This window comes from Coturnix japonica, chromosome 8, assembly GCF_054131305.1.
Source record: "Coturnix japonica strain WE chromosome 8, WE-NBRP24, whole genome shotgun sequence".
In the NCBI taxonomy this organism is placed as follows: domain Eukaryota; kingdom Metazoa; phylum Chordata; class Aves; order Galliformes; family Phasianidae; genus Coturnix; species Coturnix japonica.
This window is the reverse complement of record NC_140670.1, coordinates 32,785,322-32,802,838: the sequence shown is the minus strand read 5'-3', so window position 1 is coordinate 32,802,838 and position 17,517 is coordinate 32,785,322. Positions and strand designations below refer to the sequence as shown.

The following is a 17,517-nucleotide window of genomic DNA, read 5'->3' as shown; positions in this document are numbered from 1 at the left end:
GTTTTGGCAGTCGTTTCTGGGTTATTGCTCTGCAGGAGAACAACGCTGAGTCCAGGACAGAGCGCATGTTGGGATACGGGTCTTGCTTCCACATCGCAGACCTCCTCTGTTTAGCATCCAGACCACAGCGGTGGCATCACAGCCACAATGCACCATCACTCAGCTGTGCGTTCACTGCTCTATGGGCGCTCCTCAGCAGCTCTGTGGTACAGCTGTGTAATGAGCAGCTCCATGTGCCATGTATTTCCTAACTGAGGTCCCTGCCCCTCTGAGCCCGAGGGCTCTCGTGAGGCCACTGCCCATCCCTGAGGTGCATTGCAGAACACTGTGCTGCCGCACTGTGCTGTGGCGTGAAGGCTGACCCTGAGAAACACCCAAATGCTGAAAGCTCCTTGGAAGCACAGCCTGACACCCCGGGATGCTCCATCCATCCATCCATCCATCCATCCATCCATCCATCCATCCATCCATCCATCCATCCCAGAGCAAGGTAATGAGATGAGCTGCAGGAATGCAGTTGTGGTGCTTAATGCAAAGGTTTAAGGGCCAGGATTGCTGCTCCTCAGTGGCTGCAAACCACACTTGTAGGGCCTTCCCGGGGTCAGACAGGTGTCCTTGTGCCTTGTAATGCCCTGCAATGCCAGGCACAGCAATGGCACTCAGCTGCTCCCCTCTGCCTGGCTGAGCCAGTGTCTGACCCAGAGCCTGCGGTGCTGTCAGAGGGAATTAGGGCTGTGCAGGCTGAGTGCTGCGGGTGGGGCTGCTCCCTGCCTGCACCAGACACACACTGGCAGACAGATGGATCTTCACGACAAGGCTCAGACATGTCGCTCAGACAAGTGCAGGGTTCTAACCTTGTCGCCCCACTCCAAGGCCAGGGTAACCCTGTGCCAGTGCTGCCTCTGCTCCCCCAGACCACTCCTACAGAGGGGCTGCCCACAGCTGTGCCAGGGAGAGCAGAGGGGAGGGGTGGCCCCATGCCCAGGTGCCCTTAATAAAGGAGCCCAGCTGTTGAGGATTGCAGTGCTTCCCTCATTAAGAGCAGCTGTGCTGGAGCTCATGCAAGGCTGGGGCACCCTATGCTGCTGTTGTCCTTGCTGGCTGTGATTTCAGCATTGTGTAGTTTGGGGACGTGAGTTCAAGTGAGCGTTTTCCCTATGAATGGCTTCTGCAGTTGTCAAAAATGCTTTTATTATACAGGTAACAGCGCTGGGCAGAGATGTAGGTCAGAGCAGGTAAGCAGGAAAGGAGCACAGTCAATCTGCCCCGCCAATCTGGTCCAAGCATTGAGGCTCAGGCCCACAGCTGCAGCCCACCTTGCACACAGCAGCTGCACGGCCACAGGACACAGTGCAGAGCACACATATCCAGCTCCACAGCAGCACACATGGCCAGCCGGGGCAGGAGCACAAAGCGAGGCAGGTCGGCTGCTTCCATCACTTCAGGATTTCCAACAAGTTTATTCAGTGCAAGGAACAAAACCAACTGCGAGCCGTTGGGCAGAGGGACATGCATAGATCTGAGGCACAGAGATTCACCTCTTCTGTACACACCTTTACATGTAACAAACTGCCTCGCATGGATTTCATAGAGGAGCCTGCCATATGCCAGCAGCCTTCAGCTGGGCCCTTTATTGGCTGTAGGACGTCACTTATGATTGTATCAAAAACATTTCTTAAAAGTGTGCCCAGAGCAGCCCGGCGTGCAGCCCCTGTGCACTGCCCACATTACAGCCCACGGGGACAGCTGCCAGCACACTGTGCCTATGGCACTGTGCATCAGTGAGCAGTCCATAGAGAAGGGTGGGCATTGGGATAGGAGGGAATAAGCACCAGCCGAACTGCTGTGGTCTTCCTGGGCACAGGGCAGCGAGCAGCACTGCTGAACACACGTTGAAATGTACCTCTAGGAGTGGGCATGCAACGCTAAGGGCTCTGAGGGTCCGGGAAAGAGATACAGACCAGGAGCTCTAGGGACTGGGGGACATACAGGCGGGTTGAGCTACCTCTGCGTGGGCTTCGTCTACTTTCTACCTAAGAGAAGGTTCATCAGGTGCCCCGGGCCCACCTCACTTCCACCCTGAGCTGGAGGGAACCAGCCGTGCCCTTCACACCAGCACCGTGGGAGCAGCATCAGGACAGGGAGGTGATGTTGGAGCGCCCGCCTGGAGGGGCCATGATCTTCTGGGCTGTGCGCCGGGCAACGTGGTCATCAGCCTGTGAGCCTGGGGAGAGCAGAGCATCAGTGTGTGGTCATAATAACCCACAGCTCCCTGTAAATCCATTCGGATGCTGTGCTAGCGTAGTACAGCATAAATGAATGTATGGCCTTTGGTATTTAAAAGGGGCTTCTAAAAGAGGCATGAGACTGACAGCAAGAGAAGGGGGAATGTCTTTATACAAGAAGAGGGAAGATGGGGTGGGTGTGAGGAAGCTGCACAGGGTGGCAGAGGCAGCATTAATGCTCCTTCCTGGGAGCAGAGCTGTGTGACAGCCCTGAAGCCGCACAAAGAAACACATCCATGTTGAGCCCTGCCCCACTCACAGCCCCCTCCCACACCTACCTGACAGGCTGAACCCCGACTGGTGCAGGTTGCGCACGGGCACGGCGGGCACTTTGCCGGCACAGGCTGCGATCCTGGAGGCTGCAATGGTGGGCACAGCTTTGGTGCTGAGGACGACATCATGGACGGGGCCATCATACAGCCCCCGTGGGACACCGTGCACCTCTGCCAGCTGTGGGAGGGATGTGGAGTGTGACATGAGCCTGGGCACTGTGGTCCCCATCCTGGGCCCCCTCCCTTCACATGCAGCATATGCTGCCCCCAGCCCCACCGCACAGCCCAGGGCTCCAGGTAAGGCAATGGGCAGCACAGGGCTGTCGCAGCCTGGGGTAGAATCCCACAGGCACCCCTCACCCAGAGCAGTGCAGTGCCACGTCCTGCCAGCCCCTGTGTTCTTGGGCATATTCATCACCAGTATTCATCACAGTTCTGCTTAAGGCTGCGTGGTCTCCACAGCAAAGCAGACTGATGACTGACAGCATGACCAAAGGGTCAGCACACACACGTGGTTTGCAGATGAGGAGTGTGGGGTTTCATTAAAAGCCCACGGCCTGATGGGTTCTCCACCAGCACACGGCATTTTCCACAACAATATTTCTGGTCCATCACCACCATCATGGCCACTGTCATACAGACAGGTCTCTGATCAACATCCCACTGTGCTCCTTTCAGCCCTGGCTTTTTCCTGAAGCTCTGGTTGAACCACAGCCCAGGAGACACAGCCCAGCTGTCTGCTTGTTTGCAAAGCACCCAATGAAGCTGCCCAAGTGAATTAACTTAACAAACAAATCACCAACCGCTGGCTCTGACACTCAATTATCATCTAGCTGGGAGAGCGAGGACCTTCAGGACGTGAGCGTTTATATTTAGCCAGCTCTGTGTGTCCTTTGTGCCAAAGCAGTGGCACGGGGCATCTCCCTTCAGCACTGACACAAACACAGCCTGACTGCTGGCCATGCACAGCTTGCTGCACACACAGACTGCATGGAGGTGTGGGGGGCCACCAGGCTGTGCCACCACCAGAGGGGCACAGGGGCAGCGCTGCAGCAGCACAGCGCAGGGCATTGCACCGCAGCATCCCACCAGCACAGCTCTCCTTTCTGCTGCACCTGAGTGCTCAGAGCAGAGCAGTGACCACAGTGCTGTACCACAGAGGTGGTGATCACTGCAGATGAAGCCGTCCTTACCCTGTTCCTGGCCTTTATTCTTTTATAAACAAAATCAGGGAACGTCTTCCTGGGGATGAAGCGACCTGAGCCCTCGCTGACAAACAGGTTCCCGTCCTCAAGAACAACTCTGCCCTGACTGATGACCACAGCAGGAGCCCCGTGACACTCCGTGCCCTCAAATATGTTGTACTCCACGTTCTGGAAGAAACAAACCAGGATGTTTAATGCTCAGAATGAGGTCAGCACTTAATTGCTCTGCAGTGAGAGCAACCTGTGTAAGCTCTGCATCTCAGCAGCAATGCACTGCAGCTCAACCACTGCTGCTCAGCCCACCCCCACCCCTCCCACTGTCCAGCAGTGCAGTAAATCACATGTTTTGCACTTTGCATTTCCTTTGTAGTCTTCCACCTGCTCCTCTATTCACACAGTGAATGCCCTCATCTCTTTGATCTGATGAAATGTAACTGCTTTGCTGCTCCCTTCCTGCTGTAAAATCGGCTCAGGAAAATAAAAACGCTTCTTACCAAATTGTGAGTTTTTGCCGAGATGATTTTTGTAGCCTTGGGGTTCCACACGACCAAATCTGCATCAGAGCCCACCGCGATTCGCCCCTTCCTGGGGTAGCAGTTAAAGATTTTGGCAGCATTTGTGCTGGTCACCGCCACAAAGTCGTTCTCGTCCATCTTCCCTGAGACCTGAGCAGCAGGAGGAGGGAAGGGCTGTTCAGTGCAGGGCAGCACAGCAGTCCCACCGCAAACAAATCACCCCGGGAGCTAAGGGTGCACTGCAGGGGTTGTTTTCTGCACTGGGAAAGATAAGGTCTCTGAAAAGTGCTTCCTCTGCAGGCTCAGGTTCCCTGTACAGGTGTCTCACATCCACCAGGGATGGCTAAGAATATTTCAATACAGAAAGACAAGAAGTGAACCTAAGTAGTACTATTTATCATCATTATTAATAGCCTTAAATACCTTAATTCTCTTGAATTATCTCATGACAAATGGCATTTATCTCAAGAGCAAAGGCTCCATCAGACTGTGGCAAGGCTGTGTGCCACGTGGTGTGACCCAGGGATGCTCCTGGGGGCAGCAGCCCAGGGCAGAGGCGCCGTGGCAGCGCTCCATCCCCACCCCCCTGTGAGCACCAGCCAAGAGCAGCATCTCAGCCCTTAAGGTGATCAGTGAGAGCTGTCTCCTGACTGCAAGTCACAGCACGGGGGCTGTTCCCCCACTGCAGCCTTTGAAGAGGCTTTGAAGGCACTCAGTGTCACATTTCCTCCATTGCCGAGCTCTTCTGAAGGAGCCGTCTAGACAGTGTCACACCGCAGGGCTCGTCTGAATTAATGAGCAGTCTGACAGTCTGATTTGAGCAGCGTTCACATCCACTCGCATTCAGAACTGGGAAGGAATCAGGTTATTTATTTCTGCACCTACCACACACTTCTCCCAGATGATGGCCATCCGCTCCTCGATGCCATTCGTCCCCTCAGGGATGAGGGTGAAGTTGTCCTTCCCTACGGCCTTCTGGGCGGTGGTGAATGTGCAGTGAGCGCTGCCCGCCACCTGCAGGTCCCCGCTGCACCCACAGAGAGACACGATCAGAGGATGCTGCAGACACCGCAGCTCTGAATGGGCTGCTCAGCAAACCTGCCCTTCCTGCACAGCTGCCATGCTGGGGAGGCTCAATGGGAGCCGCGTGTGACACAACAACCCCCAGGTCCTGAGCTCTGATTGAGGGATGTGGGCACTGTGTACGTGGAGGGGGCAGGCTGGGGTTGGACTTGGAGAGCTTCCCCACCCTGAATGTCCTCTGACTGTATGATAAACACTGATCTCATCAGTGCAGGCTTGCAGGCAGGCAAATGGGACCTGAGTGCCCCTGGAAGCCAAGCAAAGAGATGCACAGAGGTACTGCACTCTATTCACTCATAGAGACTAAGCACTGGAGTCTTCCAGTAGCAGCAGCCTCATGAGCACTTCTGCTATTCTCTCCTGAACTGGCTGTTATTTCTATTTATTCAATATCTTGATCTCTGTACCCTCCTTTTGAACCTCAAACCCTTTTAACATGAAGATGGTTCTAAGAAAAGCCATTCTGATGCACCTCCAAAGTACCTTTTAAAGCAAGGATACAGTCCAATACAACAAGCACATCTCAGTCCCAGAACGTACTGCAGGTTACACAGTACTGTATGGACATGCACTGCACATGGCTGCAGCCAGCCCCAGTGGGTCACTGCTGCACATACAATGTATTTCTATTTTCTCATCCCTGTGCCTGTGGACACAGATGCTTGTGCTGACATGGGGATAACAACTGACCTCAGCAGCCCCCCGTGCACCATCCCCAAGCACTTACAAGCTCAGATGTCAAACCCCACGAACACCCAGTGCTGCTCCTGATAAAACCCTTCATCTGACATCAACACCAAATGGGAGCTCAGTGTGGAGCTCAGAGGATGCTGTAGCCCCAGAGCCCACCCCCCCCAGGCCTTATGACACCCCCAGCACTGCCCACACACCCACAGCCCTGGTCTGCACTCACCAGGACAGCAGGGAGGAGAGGCGCTCCGGCGTGGTGGGGTCGGGGCTGAGCGGGGGTGAGGTGACGAAGGCCGCAGCCTTGGCCCAGTTCTTGCTCCAGTAGTGTGAGCCGTCAGCACCCAGGCTGGCAGTGATGGGCTCCCCGTACACCACAGTGCCTGCAGAGCCGTGCTGTCAGCCCTCACCTCCATTCACAGAGCACTCACTGCTCACTGGGCCACTTCCATTTCTCGCTGGTGTTCTCAGCACAACAGCTTTTAAACTCAGACTAAAACCTGATTACCTCTGATGGCTGCAAAGCACTGCCAGGACATCTATTCACCCTCAGAAAAAACATGCATTTCTAGCTGCAATTTGCTCTGCAGGGAAATCTCAAGTTGAGCATTGGGAAAAAAGAGCAGCCAGGCACCAGCACAGCTGTCCAGGGGTGGGAGATCCTCATCCCTGGAGGTGTTCAGAGCCATATGAGCACAGTGGGGTAGGTGGGATCTCAGAGGGCTTTTCCAGCATTAGTGGTTCTGTGATTCTATTATATGTACCCAGCCAATGTCCCCCTGGCAGGGAGCAGACATGGCCATGCACTGCTGCTTTCTCAGCACACCGCTCTGTACCTGACTCCCTGCAGGAGCACAGCTGGCTCCCCCCACCAATCCCAGGTTTGAATTTAGAGTTTGTTCCAGTTCCACTTTTCATTTAGTTCATGGTAAATGATTAGGACTTGTTTTCTGTTCTTTTTTTCAGCTGCATCTACTGTGATTCAGGTGTCAGAGTTTCAAGTACATCACGTGTTCTGAGCGCAGCTCAGAGCAGTGAGCTCTGGCACATGGTGGGGAGCAGCCAGCACCAAGAGTTAGCACCCTAGAGAGAGAACCGGGGTGCTAATGAGCTCTTAGCCCTGCTGCAGCTGGAGTAGAATTCCTGGATGTATGTGAACGGGCTCACTTAGATTGCAGATATGACAAAGCTTTACCTTTTCTCTTTGCTTGAGCTACCACATCCGCCGCGTTTTTGCTCATTATTTTCGTGACATACAGGGGGCAGTTGGCTTGTTTTGCTATTGTAATTGCACGGTACACGGCCTCTGCTTCAACCTGCAGACACAAAAAGCAGAGAGCATCTCCTTGCAGCCCCGAGGAGCCACGAGCTGCAGCTCTTTGGGGATGTGGGCAGCATTACCTCCTCGGGGCGGCTCAGGACGTGCCCCTCCGGCCCAGTGATCCCAATGTCCAGCAGCCTCTTCTGCTCCTAAGGGGACAAAGAATATTACTGGCTGTAATGAAGATCACTGAAAAAACACAGAACTCTTCAGCCTTGTCAAGTAATTGAGGAGTTCTATGTAAGATGAACAGAGGGATAAATGCCACTGAGGGCGGGCAGCCTTCAGGGAGCCCCTCAGTTCTTATTGGGAACTACAGAGCAGATTTCTGTGATGAAATCCAGGTGAGTGTGTGGAACTGGGAGGATGCTGCTGATTTGACCAAGAGCCCCAGGTCCCCCTGCACGTTTCTGCCACAACAGGATTTCCTACCAGCCCCATCCCTCCAAAGCTTTGGTAATCAGATTGTCCTGGAGGCCAAATCCCACCACCAGGTGTGTGTGGGTGGGAGAAGGGGTGGGATGGAGGGAGAGCCGCAGCCACAGCCCCCAACCTCTTCATATCTCAGTTCATGTGCAATGAGCAACCAGAGACTGCTCTGCTGCAGCAAGGTCAGCCCATGCAGTGAGGTTTCTGTCAGAGGGGTTACACTAAATGACCCAGGTGATGCCAGCAGACAGCATGCAATGCAAAATGCCACTGATCACCTTCACAAAGCAATAGTGCCCAGAGCAGGCTGCTCGTCTGCCTCACTTGGAAATACTCCTATTGATTCTGAGGCATCAAATGAGCACTAAAAGCACTTTGGCACCTCCTGTCAGACACTACGGCCCATCCGCTAAGTCAGGGTTTTGTCTCACACCAAATTACTCCAACCAGCCTGCAGTTTAAATGAACATAAGCACAGTACCTCCTCAATGATGTCCCCGTTCTCAGCATGCACTTGGGCTATGGCCCCCAGGTCTCGAATCATGCAGAATATTTCATACATCTGCCAAGAGAGAGCAGGTGCCCGATATCAGACAATGGATCCTGCTCACTGTGGGTCACTGCTTCCACTGCACAGCAGCCGTCTGCATTACCTGGGCATCAGTGCACTGAAGTCTGTCCTTGTAGGCCATAAAAACCAGGAAAGAGTTCACACCTTGGGAAGAGAAAACGAGAAGTGCAGTGATTGCCAAAGCTCAGAGCCTGGGCTGAGCTCCGTGTGGGCTCAGCTGAGAGCAAACCAGCACGGGCCTCTCTTATTTCTAAGCACTGTTCCTCAGTGCACTGTTTCACTGGAGAAACAGGAGCGCGGTGCTTTGCACACAGCACTGCACAACATCCCCATTGTTCCTACTGAACGTAGGACATGATTTATGGAGCACAGAGTCAAAGCCTGAGAACTGCCAGCGTGTTTTACATGGACAAAGGCAATAACTAATTCCAAACTATGATCAAATCACAAACAAACTGCATTTCATGAGGAGGTACATATGAAAAATATCTGCTTTAAGCTCCGAATGGTCCATTACTTCAGCTGCTCAGCATTTTAACAGGAGACTCATTGCAAATTTCTATGTTAAATGACCAATTAAGGCCCTGATTGCAAGGCTGCAAATTACACTGGAGTCATTTAGCTTTGCATTAGCATATCTGAAAACAAAATACAGCTTCAAACCCGGCATTAAGAATTAACGAAAGGCACAAATTCCTGACGCCTGGCCAGCACCTCCCTGGGCTGCATCCAAGGGATGCTCGGAGTGTGCAGGAATTAGAGCACAAAGGACACCTCCGGGAAAAGCCCAACGCTTCATCTCATCCCATGAGCCCAACATCAAGCACTATTAAGTAGTTTCAGTAAGTCAGAACTCAGGCCCTTACCCTTGTCCTTCACCAGCGCCTCCAGCTCCTCCTGCAGCCCCTCGTGCCAGCGGGGGATGTCGATGTGCAGCGCGTAGTCGCAGCAGGCCTTGCTGTCAGCATGCTGCCGCCACTGCTCGTAGGCAGCCAACAGGCTCGTCCCAGCCTCGGGCAGCACATGGTCCACTGGAAGACACAGCACAGCGCTGGGGTGCTGCCTGGGGACAGCTGAGTGTGGCTGGAGGAGCTCCCGGGGTCACCACAGCCACTGCCCCAAGAGACACTCCAATAGTGATTCACATGCATAGAATCATAGAACCATTTGGGTTACAAGGGGCCATTCGGTGCCACCCCTGCAGTGAGCAGGGACACCCACAGCTCCATCAGTGCTTATGAGATTCAAGTTGGATATTAGGGACAACTTGATCTCCAGAGAGCAGCCAGGCGCTGGCACAGCTGCCCAGGGGTGGGCAGTGCCATCACGGAGGTGCTCAGAGCCACAGGGATGTGGCATTGAGGGGGTGGGCAGTGGACACGGTGGGCTGGGTGGGCTCAGGGATCTCAGAGGGCTTTTCCAGACTGAATGATTCTGCAGTTCTATGAGGTGAAGCAGGAACAGCTAAGTGTGTTCAATATACATGTATTAAAAAGGTTACTGAAAAGCACATCATGCATTCTACTTCACTTTGTAATGCTTTGGTTACTACAGAAGAATGAACATTTCTCTGCCATGAGGAGAACGAAGCTCTACCGTGACAAAGTGCCCAGCTCAGTGCTGCCCATCTTACTTATCATCGTGGTTCCTCCTGCCAGGGCCGCCCTCGTCCCCTGGTAGAAGTCATCAGCGGGGGCCATCCCCATCACAGCCATCTGCAGCCGCGTGTGCACATCGATGCCGCCCGGCACCACCAGCTGCCCGTAGGCATCCACCGTCCTCACCCCGTCGGGAACAGCCAGGTTCTCTCCAATCTGTCTGAACACAATATTCAGGTGAACTCACAGCCCTGCAGCCCCACAGAAAGGAACTTAAACAGCACTGAGAGCTGCCTGGCAGCGACATCACGGAATTTCACTTACTTTATCAAACCATCCTCCACATACACGTCGGCATAAAAAGACTGGTCATCGTTGACAACCTTCCCACCCTTGATCAGAAGCTGCTCGTTCTAAGTGGAGAAAGAAACACAAATGCAGGATTTCTTCCCGCGGATGGATGCGGTTCCTGGTGAGATGTGGGGCTGCAGGCACCGCTAAGTGCGTCCCATTGACCTGCTAATTTATTGCCACAATGAGCTTTCCCAGTCTCGGTGTAGCTGGTAACGCCTCGAGGCCTTTCCTCCTTTCAAAGTAAGGCTGCGCCCAGCTGCCGGATTGATGAGATCTTTAACCAGAAACATTAGAAAGCGGCGGAGCTGCAGCACAATCAGGGGGCTCCTCTCCGAGCCTCCCATACGAACCGATATCACCGAGGCCGCAATGGGCGGTTTGTGCAGGGGCTACAAACACAGCGAGGGCTGCAAGCAGGGCAGGGCAGGGCAGGGCAGGGCTGCCGACCGTCCCGGCGTTGCGTGCTGCTGCGGGACGGCGGGCAAACACGTCAGGGTGCGGGGAAAGGGACGAGGAGGAGCCCAAACAACAGCACCGCCTTTCGAAGAACCCTTCATCGCATCGCTATTGTTCGTACACGTCCCATAACATCCATCACGAGGAGACTCGGTGCCGGCTGCCCCACGGGCACGGCGCAAATCCCCGCCCCCGGCCGGGATCCGGCTCCGCTCCGCTCGGTGTGTGCGGGGAACTGAGCCGTGAGCGGCGGAGAGAAACGGGAAAAGGGGAAATAAACAAACGCAAAAGGCAGCGTCGCTGCCCGGCGATTCCCCGCACTCCCGCTCGGAAGCCCCGGCAATAGGAGCAGGGAATCGATCCCCTCCTACCGCAGCGGCGGCGCCGGTTGGCGGAGCGTCCCAAACAGCGGCGACAACAGGCGGAGGATCCCGCACAACCGCCCGCAACGCTCCGGGCGCGGGATGAAGCTCAGGATGAAGCTCCGGGCATTGCGGGATGAAGCTCCGGGCATTGCGGGATGAAGCTCCGGGCATTGCGGGGCGCGGAGCCGCCTTTGTGCGGGAGCGCGGCTTCGTGCGCGGGTCGCGGCCGGGCGGACAAAGGCGCGGAGCCGGAGCGCCGGGTCACGGCGGGTCACGCGAGGCCGCCGCCACGAAGGAGCCCGAGCCCGGAGCCGCCACGCGAGGCCGGGGATGGCGGGTCGGGGCCGCGCAGCCCCAGCGCGAAGGAGCATCGCGCACAGGAACCAACAGCGCCCGGCGGGGACGCGCGGCCGAACCCGGCTGTTCCGCTCCCACTGCGGGGCAGCACGAGGCCGCCCCCTGCGCCCCCCGTAGCCCCTCACCGTGCCGCGGGTTCCGCTCTTCTTGCCCGGGTTCGACATCTTCCGCCGCTCCGTGTGTCTGCGCCGTGCCCGGCCCTGCGCGGCCCCGCGCCTGCGCGCCCCCCGCCGCCGGCTCCCCCCACCCGCCGGGTCCACGCGCCTACTATTGCTACTATTGCCGCTATTGCTGCTATTGCTGCTATTGCCACTAATGCCGTCGGAAGCCGCTCCGGGGCCGTAGGACGGAGCTCCGTTAGAACGGCCGCGAGCGGCTCCTGGTGCCCGCAGTGCCCGGTGGCGCCGACCGGCCCCGACACCCACGCGTGGCTCCCCCCGACGGTTCGGGACGGAGCTCCGGGCGCAGCCGCCCCACGCACTCACGCACCTGCCGGCAGCCGTCGGGTGTCCCTCCCGCGGTGGCGGCCCCCGCAGAACGTGGTGGCGGCGGTTTGGGGCTGCAGCTGCCGTCGGACGGGGTCACGGAGCCGCGGGACCGGCCGCCTCCGCCGCCGAGCGAGGGGAAATCCAACGTCTTGTTGTCGAACGCGTCCTCCACGCTGCAGAACATCCCGCCGCGCTTCTGCCGCGGCCGAGGGCTGCCCGCTCCCAGACCCGCGAAGCAGGCGGGCAGCGGCTCGTTGCTCCGCTCCGCCATCGCGGGCACCGGGCGGCACCGAGCGGGAGCGGCGCCCGCAGCCGCTCAGCGCCCACCAACACGGCCGCGCCCCGTCCGCTGGGAGCGGCCCCCCGCCGCGCCCGGCTCTGCTCCGCGCCGCCCCCCGCCCCGGGCGGCAGTGCATAGCGATCCATAGCGATCCACAGCGATCCACAGCCATGCTAGGGATGCTGCGGGTCGGCACCGAACCCGAGCGCTGCTGGGGACCCCCCCGGGGCTCCCGTAGGGTCCGCGGTCGGACCTCGGCACGGTTCGGGGCTGCGCTGCGGGTGGGATTTTGTTCCGGGTCTCATCGACGGCTCAGCTGGAACTTCAGCTGTTTGAAATTAGGGCTCGTAACGCGAGGCTCCCACCTGCAATGGGACAAAACAACTCACCCTTTTCAAGGTTTAAAACAGCTCTTTTTATTAAAAGTTTACAATAATTTATGTATGTTACAAATGAATAGAAAGTCTCTTGATATATATATATATCATATGAATCACAATACAAAAATATGTGTAAAATTCTGTAATGGATGGATGCAGCCCCGCTTTGGGCCCAGCAGTCACTGCCTCAGCACCGACCCAACCTGCTGCACTCGGGATGTTGGAGGTGACACAGGAGAGCACACAGCCCAGCGGCCGGGGAACCATTTCCTCTGCTCTGCACCAATGGTCAGCGTTCCTTTTTAGCAAACGTACCGTGCACCAGCACAGGATGTGCTGAGCGTGCTCACAACGTGGATTCCTGAGCCGGGGGCTGCTGGTGGCTCCGTTCAGGAGCTGCTTAAGGCACTCCGGGATGCGCTGAAAGCTACGGGTGCTGCTGGAGCACAGCACTCACTGACAGCGGCAGCCAGGTGAGCTGAGATCCGAGTGGCTCTTAGTTCAGCTGTGGTTGCATCAGTCCAGCCCAGTGCTGCAGTACCCGAATTGGGAGCGCCTGTGACTCCTTTGGCTTTCCTTCAGGAGCTCCCCGTGCTGCAGGTAACACATTGCACGCTCTTTCTGAACTCCGGTAGGTGAAATAAGGCTGCCATGGCAGAGCAGCAGTGAGCAGGCAATGCACTCAGTGTGTGCCCCTCTGCCCCGCCTGGAGCAGGACTGAGCCCCGGGCATCCCCATGCTGAGCACAAAGGGCTTTGCTGAGCTCAGCAGCTCGTCTGTGTCTCTGTCCTTCTGTGCCTTTAGACAGAAGAAACTATTTTAAAAACATTCTTTGAGCCATATTTTTTTTTCTTCCCGATGTACATAACTTTTTACACATGAATATTAACATCTACATAAGCGTAACCCCTTATTTACACATGGACCTGTCCTGTACAGCTCTCTTACTGCAGAAAACATTGTAAGGAAGTCTAACCAAGAGCTGGAGCTGCACAGCACACACACAGCTGGGCTCTGAGTTATGGGGGAAGCTCAGTTTGGAGGCAGTTCTGTGCCCCTTGCTGCCCCCCCGGCAGGGTTAAGGCATTCTGCAGGTGCCAGCAGAGCACATCCCAGGCCTTCCTGGCTTGCAGTACCTCCACGAGGGCCCGCAGTGTGATGCACAGCTCTGAGCAGGCGCTGCCATGTCACTGAGTGCGTTAAGACATCGCGTTCAGGTGGAACTCAAAAAGGACGTTTGGGATTTGGCTTCTTTGTGCATGAAATGTGGAGGTGATGGTTTGGCTCATCTGGTCACCCCAGTGTAGGAGCTTGTATGGGGTGGAGCTGGGATTGGTACATGACTCCTGTCGGATGATTATATGCTGATATCAGAGTCCATAACCTTTGATTCATGTTTTGTCCCATTACTTCAGCACAGAGGGAACAATTTGCATTCTGGGAGTTGTGTTATCAATGGTTTCACTTCTCAGCTTTCTGAACCTGACGTGGGTTGCAGAAGAGGCGCGGGTACCTATGGGACAAACAAACACAGGGTGAAGCACAGTGAGAGGCCCCTCCTGCGGCGATGCTGATCCCAAACACTGCAGCAGCTCTGGGGAGCCCTGCCCTCACTGCGGGCTGTAACTGCTCCAGCAGCAGCTGTGTGAAGGAGGGCTGCAGGAGCAGCCATGCAGGGCTGAGACAAACTGCTCTGGGAACACAGAGCCAGTGTTAGCGTGGATCCCGGCAGGAGCATTCAGCACTGGCAAAGCCTTATGTTTCTTTGGTAGCATATGGTGCTCACTGGTGAACCTGTACTACACCTGCATGTAACTGTCGTGCAACTGCGCGGTGGTGTTTAATTGCTTAATGATGTTTGATTGCTTTTTAAGAAGACAAAGCTATTAGCTTACAACTGTAATTGCACATAAACTGCATGGTTCTATTTCTAAGTAAGGAAAATATACTGGGTGGTGTATCTGCAGCTGTTGGGGTTGCACAGCCGCCCTATCGGAGCAATTATTGCAGGCTGGGGAGGCTGTGCTGGTCTGGCAGTGGTGAATGGTGCAGCCCCCACCTCCACGGCTGTCACAGCGCTGCCACCTCCTTCACATCCCCATAATGGTTCTCCTGTCAATTTGTGGCAGCCCCGGGGCTTTTCCTGCTTGTTACAAGAATGAAGCCAGCCACTGGGACAGCCCTACTTTAGCAAAAGCCACTGACGGAACAAATTTGCCTATATCTGCCTCTGCAGATCTTTGTAACAAAGCCATCACGGGTCTGAGCTCCTCAGACAGGTTCATTTCCTGGCGGAGGTTTGTCTGGGAGCTCTAATTGCCCAGTGGGGCAGACACATCGGCACACATCACCCACACTGCTGCACAGGGCAGCCCATGCACTGCCCTGCCTCCTGCCATGCAATGCCCTGCACGCTCTGTGCCCACTCACACCACGGCCTGCTCCAGCCCTGCACCTTGCTCAGCCCCCAGCCTCCTCTCCTGCCCCTCCAGGAGCTGACTGCTGCTGCTGGATCTGCCTGGCAGGATGCTGGGCTGTGGGCTGGGTGCAGGCACATCTGTATCCTTAGGAAGCCAGGCTGAGAAGCAGGAGCTGGGCAACAACAGCTGAAACTTAAGCCAGGTCAAAGAGTCATTGTTCTGACTCTTCAGAATTGTCATTCCCTGCAGTGTATCTCAGAAGGAAACCTTTCTGCAGCTCTGTGTATGCGCACCATGGTGCTGCTGGTGGGGACACACCAGTCCCTCACCATGACACCACTGGGCAGCTGGACTTCCTCTCCAGGCCCATCACATGAGATCACAAATGAAGAGGAAGAACTCACAGCAAGCTGTGACTGACGGCACCGTGACTTACACAAATGAAGTTTAATCTGGTTAATTTGTGTGTATATCAGAATTCTGTTCCTCAGCCAATAGTAAAGGGCTGTGCTGCGCATCTCAGCCCCATCAGAGTGAAGGGGCACAAAGCCCACACGTCCCCAGATTACTCACAGTTCATTCTTGGAACTTTAAATGAATGAAACATGAAAGATTGATAAAGATGAGTTTATTTTAGCTGGTCAGCTTCTCTTGTTTCCTCCCTAACAGGGGAGGAGGAATCCTGCCCTGTCTGGCAGATACAGCCATGACATGAGAGTAAACCAAGGTGAGAACACTATGGACCTCATGGAAACGAGATCTGCAGCACTGCAGCCCTGAAGGTGAATGACAAAAAGGGCAAAGTTTGTTTCAAAAGAGGTGCTTCATGGACCATACTTCTGCAGTGCACATCTCAGGTTTTGTGCCCAGTTAGGGCTGAATGGGTATCTCAATTACAGCTACTGCCTTGCTGGTTTTGATGAACAAAACATTACATTGCTAACGTTATACCCACGTGAAATCAATTGCAGCTGCAGAGTGTCTAACCCACGTAGCATGGCAGGACACAGGCAGCGGGAGCAGAAAGCTCCCTGTGACACTGCTCCAAACCTCAGCTCTGCGCTGAATGCTGTGGTTTGGGTGAGCAGAGCACCCCATCCTGCCCTGTAGATGGGAACCAGCCACAATGCAGCAGCTGTGGGAAGGCCTGGCAGATGTGATGTTAATATTAATCAAGGCATTTAACCCCGTATTTATGCCTGCTCACAGATCAGACTTTGACTCTGCCCACAAAAGCACAGACCCCGAGTTCAGGAGGTTTGAGGGGGAGGGCCCTGCAGGAACAGCTGTCATGGCAAGGAGAGATCAGGGACAGCTCTGCTCCTTACAGCAAACATGAGGACACTGGTAGGAATTAATTGTGTGCTCAGTACTAAACACCACAGCACAAAACAGGGCTGTACATCAGCCTCGTGCTTTGACCATTTTGATGACTTCCATCCTTTCAAGAACACACGATGAGCACACAGCTCTGCTCCTATTCAAGCACACAGCTCTGCTCCTATTCAAGCACACAGCTCTGCTCCCATTCCCTTCTGGGTCTGGAGCTGTTGTGCTCCTGAATCTCAGACACACCCTGTGCTATTCAGAGGTGATGGGAACACCGTGCTCAGGCCCTCAGAGAGCAGAAGTGTGTCTGTTCATCTCACTGAACTGGCCGGCTGCAAATTGACCTTAACAGCAATACAAGTCAGTAGAAATACTTTTCCAGCAAGGTTAATTCTGGGCATTAAACTGTTTGTGTCCAACTTATTGCAACAGATCAGTCCCGTGTGAAGGTCTGTTGCTCTGGGGCATCTCAGATAACTCCCACAAAGCAGCCGTCCTGCTTACAAGGAAAACCTCCCCAGCTCTGCTTCACATTGTTGTCTGCTGCAATTCACTGGATGGTACTTTGCAGTATTTACTCCATGAACTGAAATCTCTCCATGACCAAACCTCCACTCCGTGCTGTGCTCAGGCAGCACTGATGTTATTGCTCCTGCCCGAGGACCCCCACCTCAGCTCATCACCAGACACTGCAAATACAGACTGACACTGTCATCTCTATGTATTTCTGTGTATTTCAGTCAAGTCAACCCCTGAAATATTAAAGCAGAAACACGGTGCAATGAGGCACTGCACTTCCCTGTGTGCTGGTTATTAATAGTCTGCAGGAAACCCCTTTGTTAATATTGAGCCGCATTCTGCTCTTTACTGGCACCAATTACATGGGACTGACATCACAGCAAACACAAGCAGACTTTGAGCCTTTTGCTTTACATGCTCCCATTCATCCCTATGGGGGGGCTTCCTGAAGGCTTGAATTTCCCCTACTTGGCTCACGTTAAACAAAGGTGTTTGGAGTCGTTCTGCACAGCAAAGCCTTCCCAATTCGTATTCTAATATTCCAGTATTCTAATAACACAGCTCATTAACCTTGTGTCCATACCCTGCCAAGTAAGACTCTTA

The 17,517-nt window shown here is 54.9% G+C and overlaps 2 protein-coding genes across 31 annotated transcripts in view; both read right to left on the bottom strand.

The window, feature by feature from the left end:
- Positions 1-1,440: 1,440 nt before the first annotated feature.
- On the bottom strand, positions 1,441-12,361 carry DPYSL4 (dihydropyrimidinase like 4). Of its 2 annotated transcripts, none has more exons than XM_015867608.3 (14): positions 11,988-12,361; positions 10,291-10,379; positions 10,002-10,186; positions 9,235-9,399; positions 8,451-8,512; positions 8,279-8,359; positions 7,449-7,517; positions 7,243-7,363; positions 6,274-6,430; positions 5,163-5,304; positions 4,257-4,427; positions 3,751-3,930; positions 2,564-2,735; positions 1,441-2,224 (listed from the first exon to the last, which is right to left on the bottom strand). In XM_015867608.3, the coding sequence occupies exons 1-14, from the start codon at positions 12,255-12,257 to the stop codon at positions 2,133-2,135; spliced, it is 1,956 nt and encodes a 651-aa protein (XP_015723094.2). In that variant the 5' UTR covers positions 12,258-12,361; the 3' UTR covers positions 1,441-2,132. The 2 variants fall into 2 exon arrangements, with proteins under 2 accessions (XP_015723094.2, XP_015723095.2); XM_015867609.3 differs by lacking the exon at positions 11,988-12,361 and adding an exon at positions 11,624-11,685.
- A 296-nt stretch (positions 12,362-12,657) lies between these two features.
- Positions 12,658-17,517, bottom strand: part of JAKMIP3 (Janus kinase and microtubule interacting protein 3) — a 47,360-nt gene continuing 42,500 nt past the window's right edge. For all 29 annotated transcript variants that reach the window (XM_085554877.1, XM_015867602.3, XM_015867595.3 and 26 more), the window contains one exon: positions 12,658-14,159. The gene's annotated coding sequence lies outside the window, so the exon portion shown is untranslated. The remainder of the gene's footprint in view (positions 14,160-17,517) is intronic.

What these genes read in the sequence shown, in the direction of transcription:
- DPYSL4 (XM_015867608.3), bottom strand. Translation starts at nt 12,257, where the DNA reads ATGGCGGAGCGGAGCAACGAGCCGCTGCCCGCCTGCTTCGCGGGTCTG. An exon ending in CACCCGACGGCTGCCGGCAG is followed by an intron (nt 10,380 to 11,987) that starts GTGCGTGAGTGC and finishes TTCTCCACTTAG; the next exon opens with AACGAGCAGCTTCTGATCAA. An exon ending in GAATAAAGGCCAGGAACAGG is followed by an intron (nt 2,736 to 3,750) that starts GTAAGGACGGCT and finishes TCCCTCCCACAG; the next exon opens with CTGGCAGAGGTGCACGGTGT.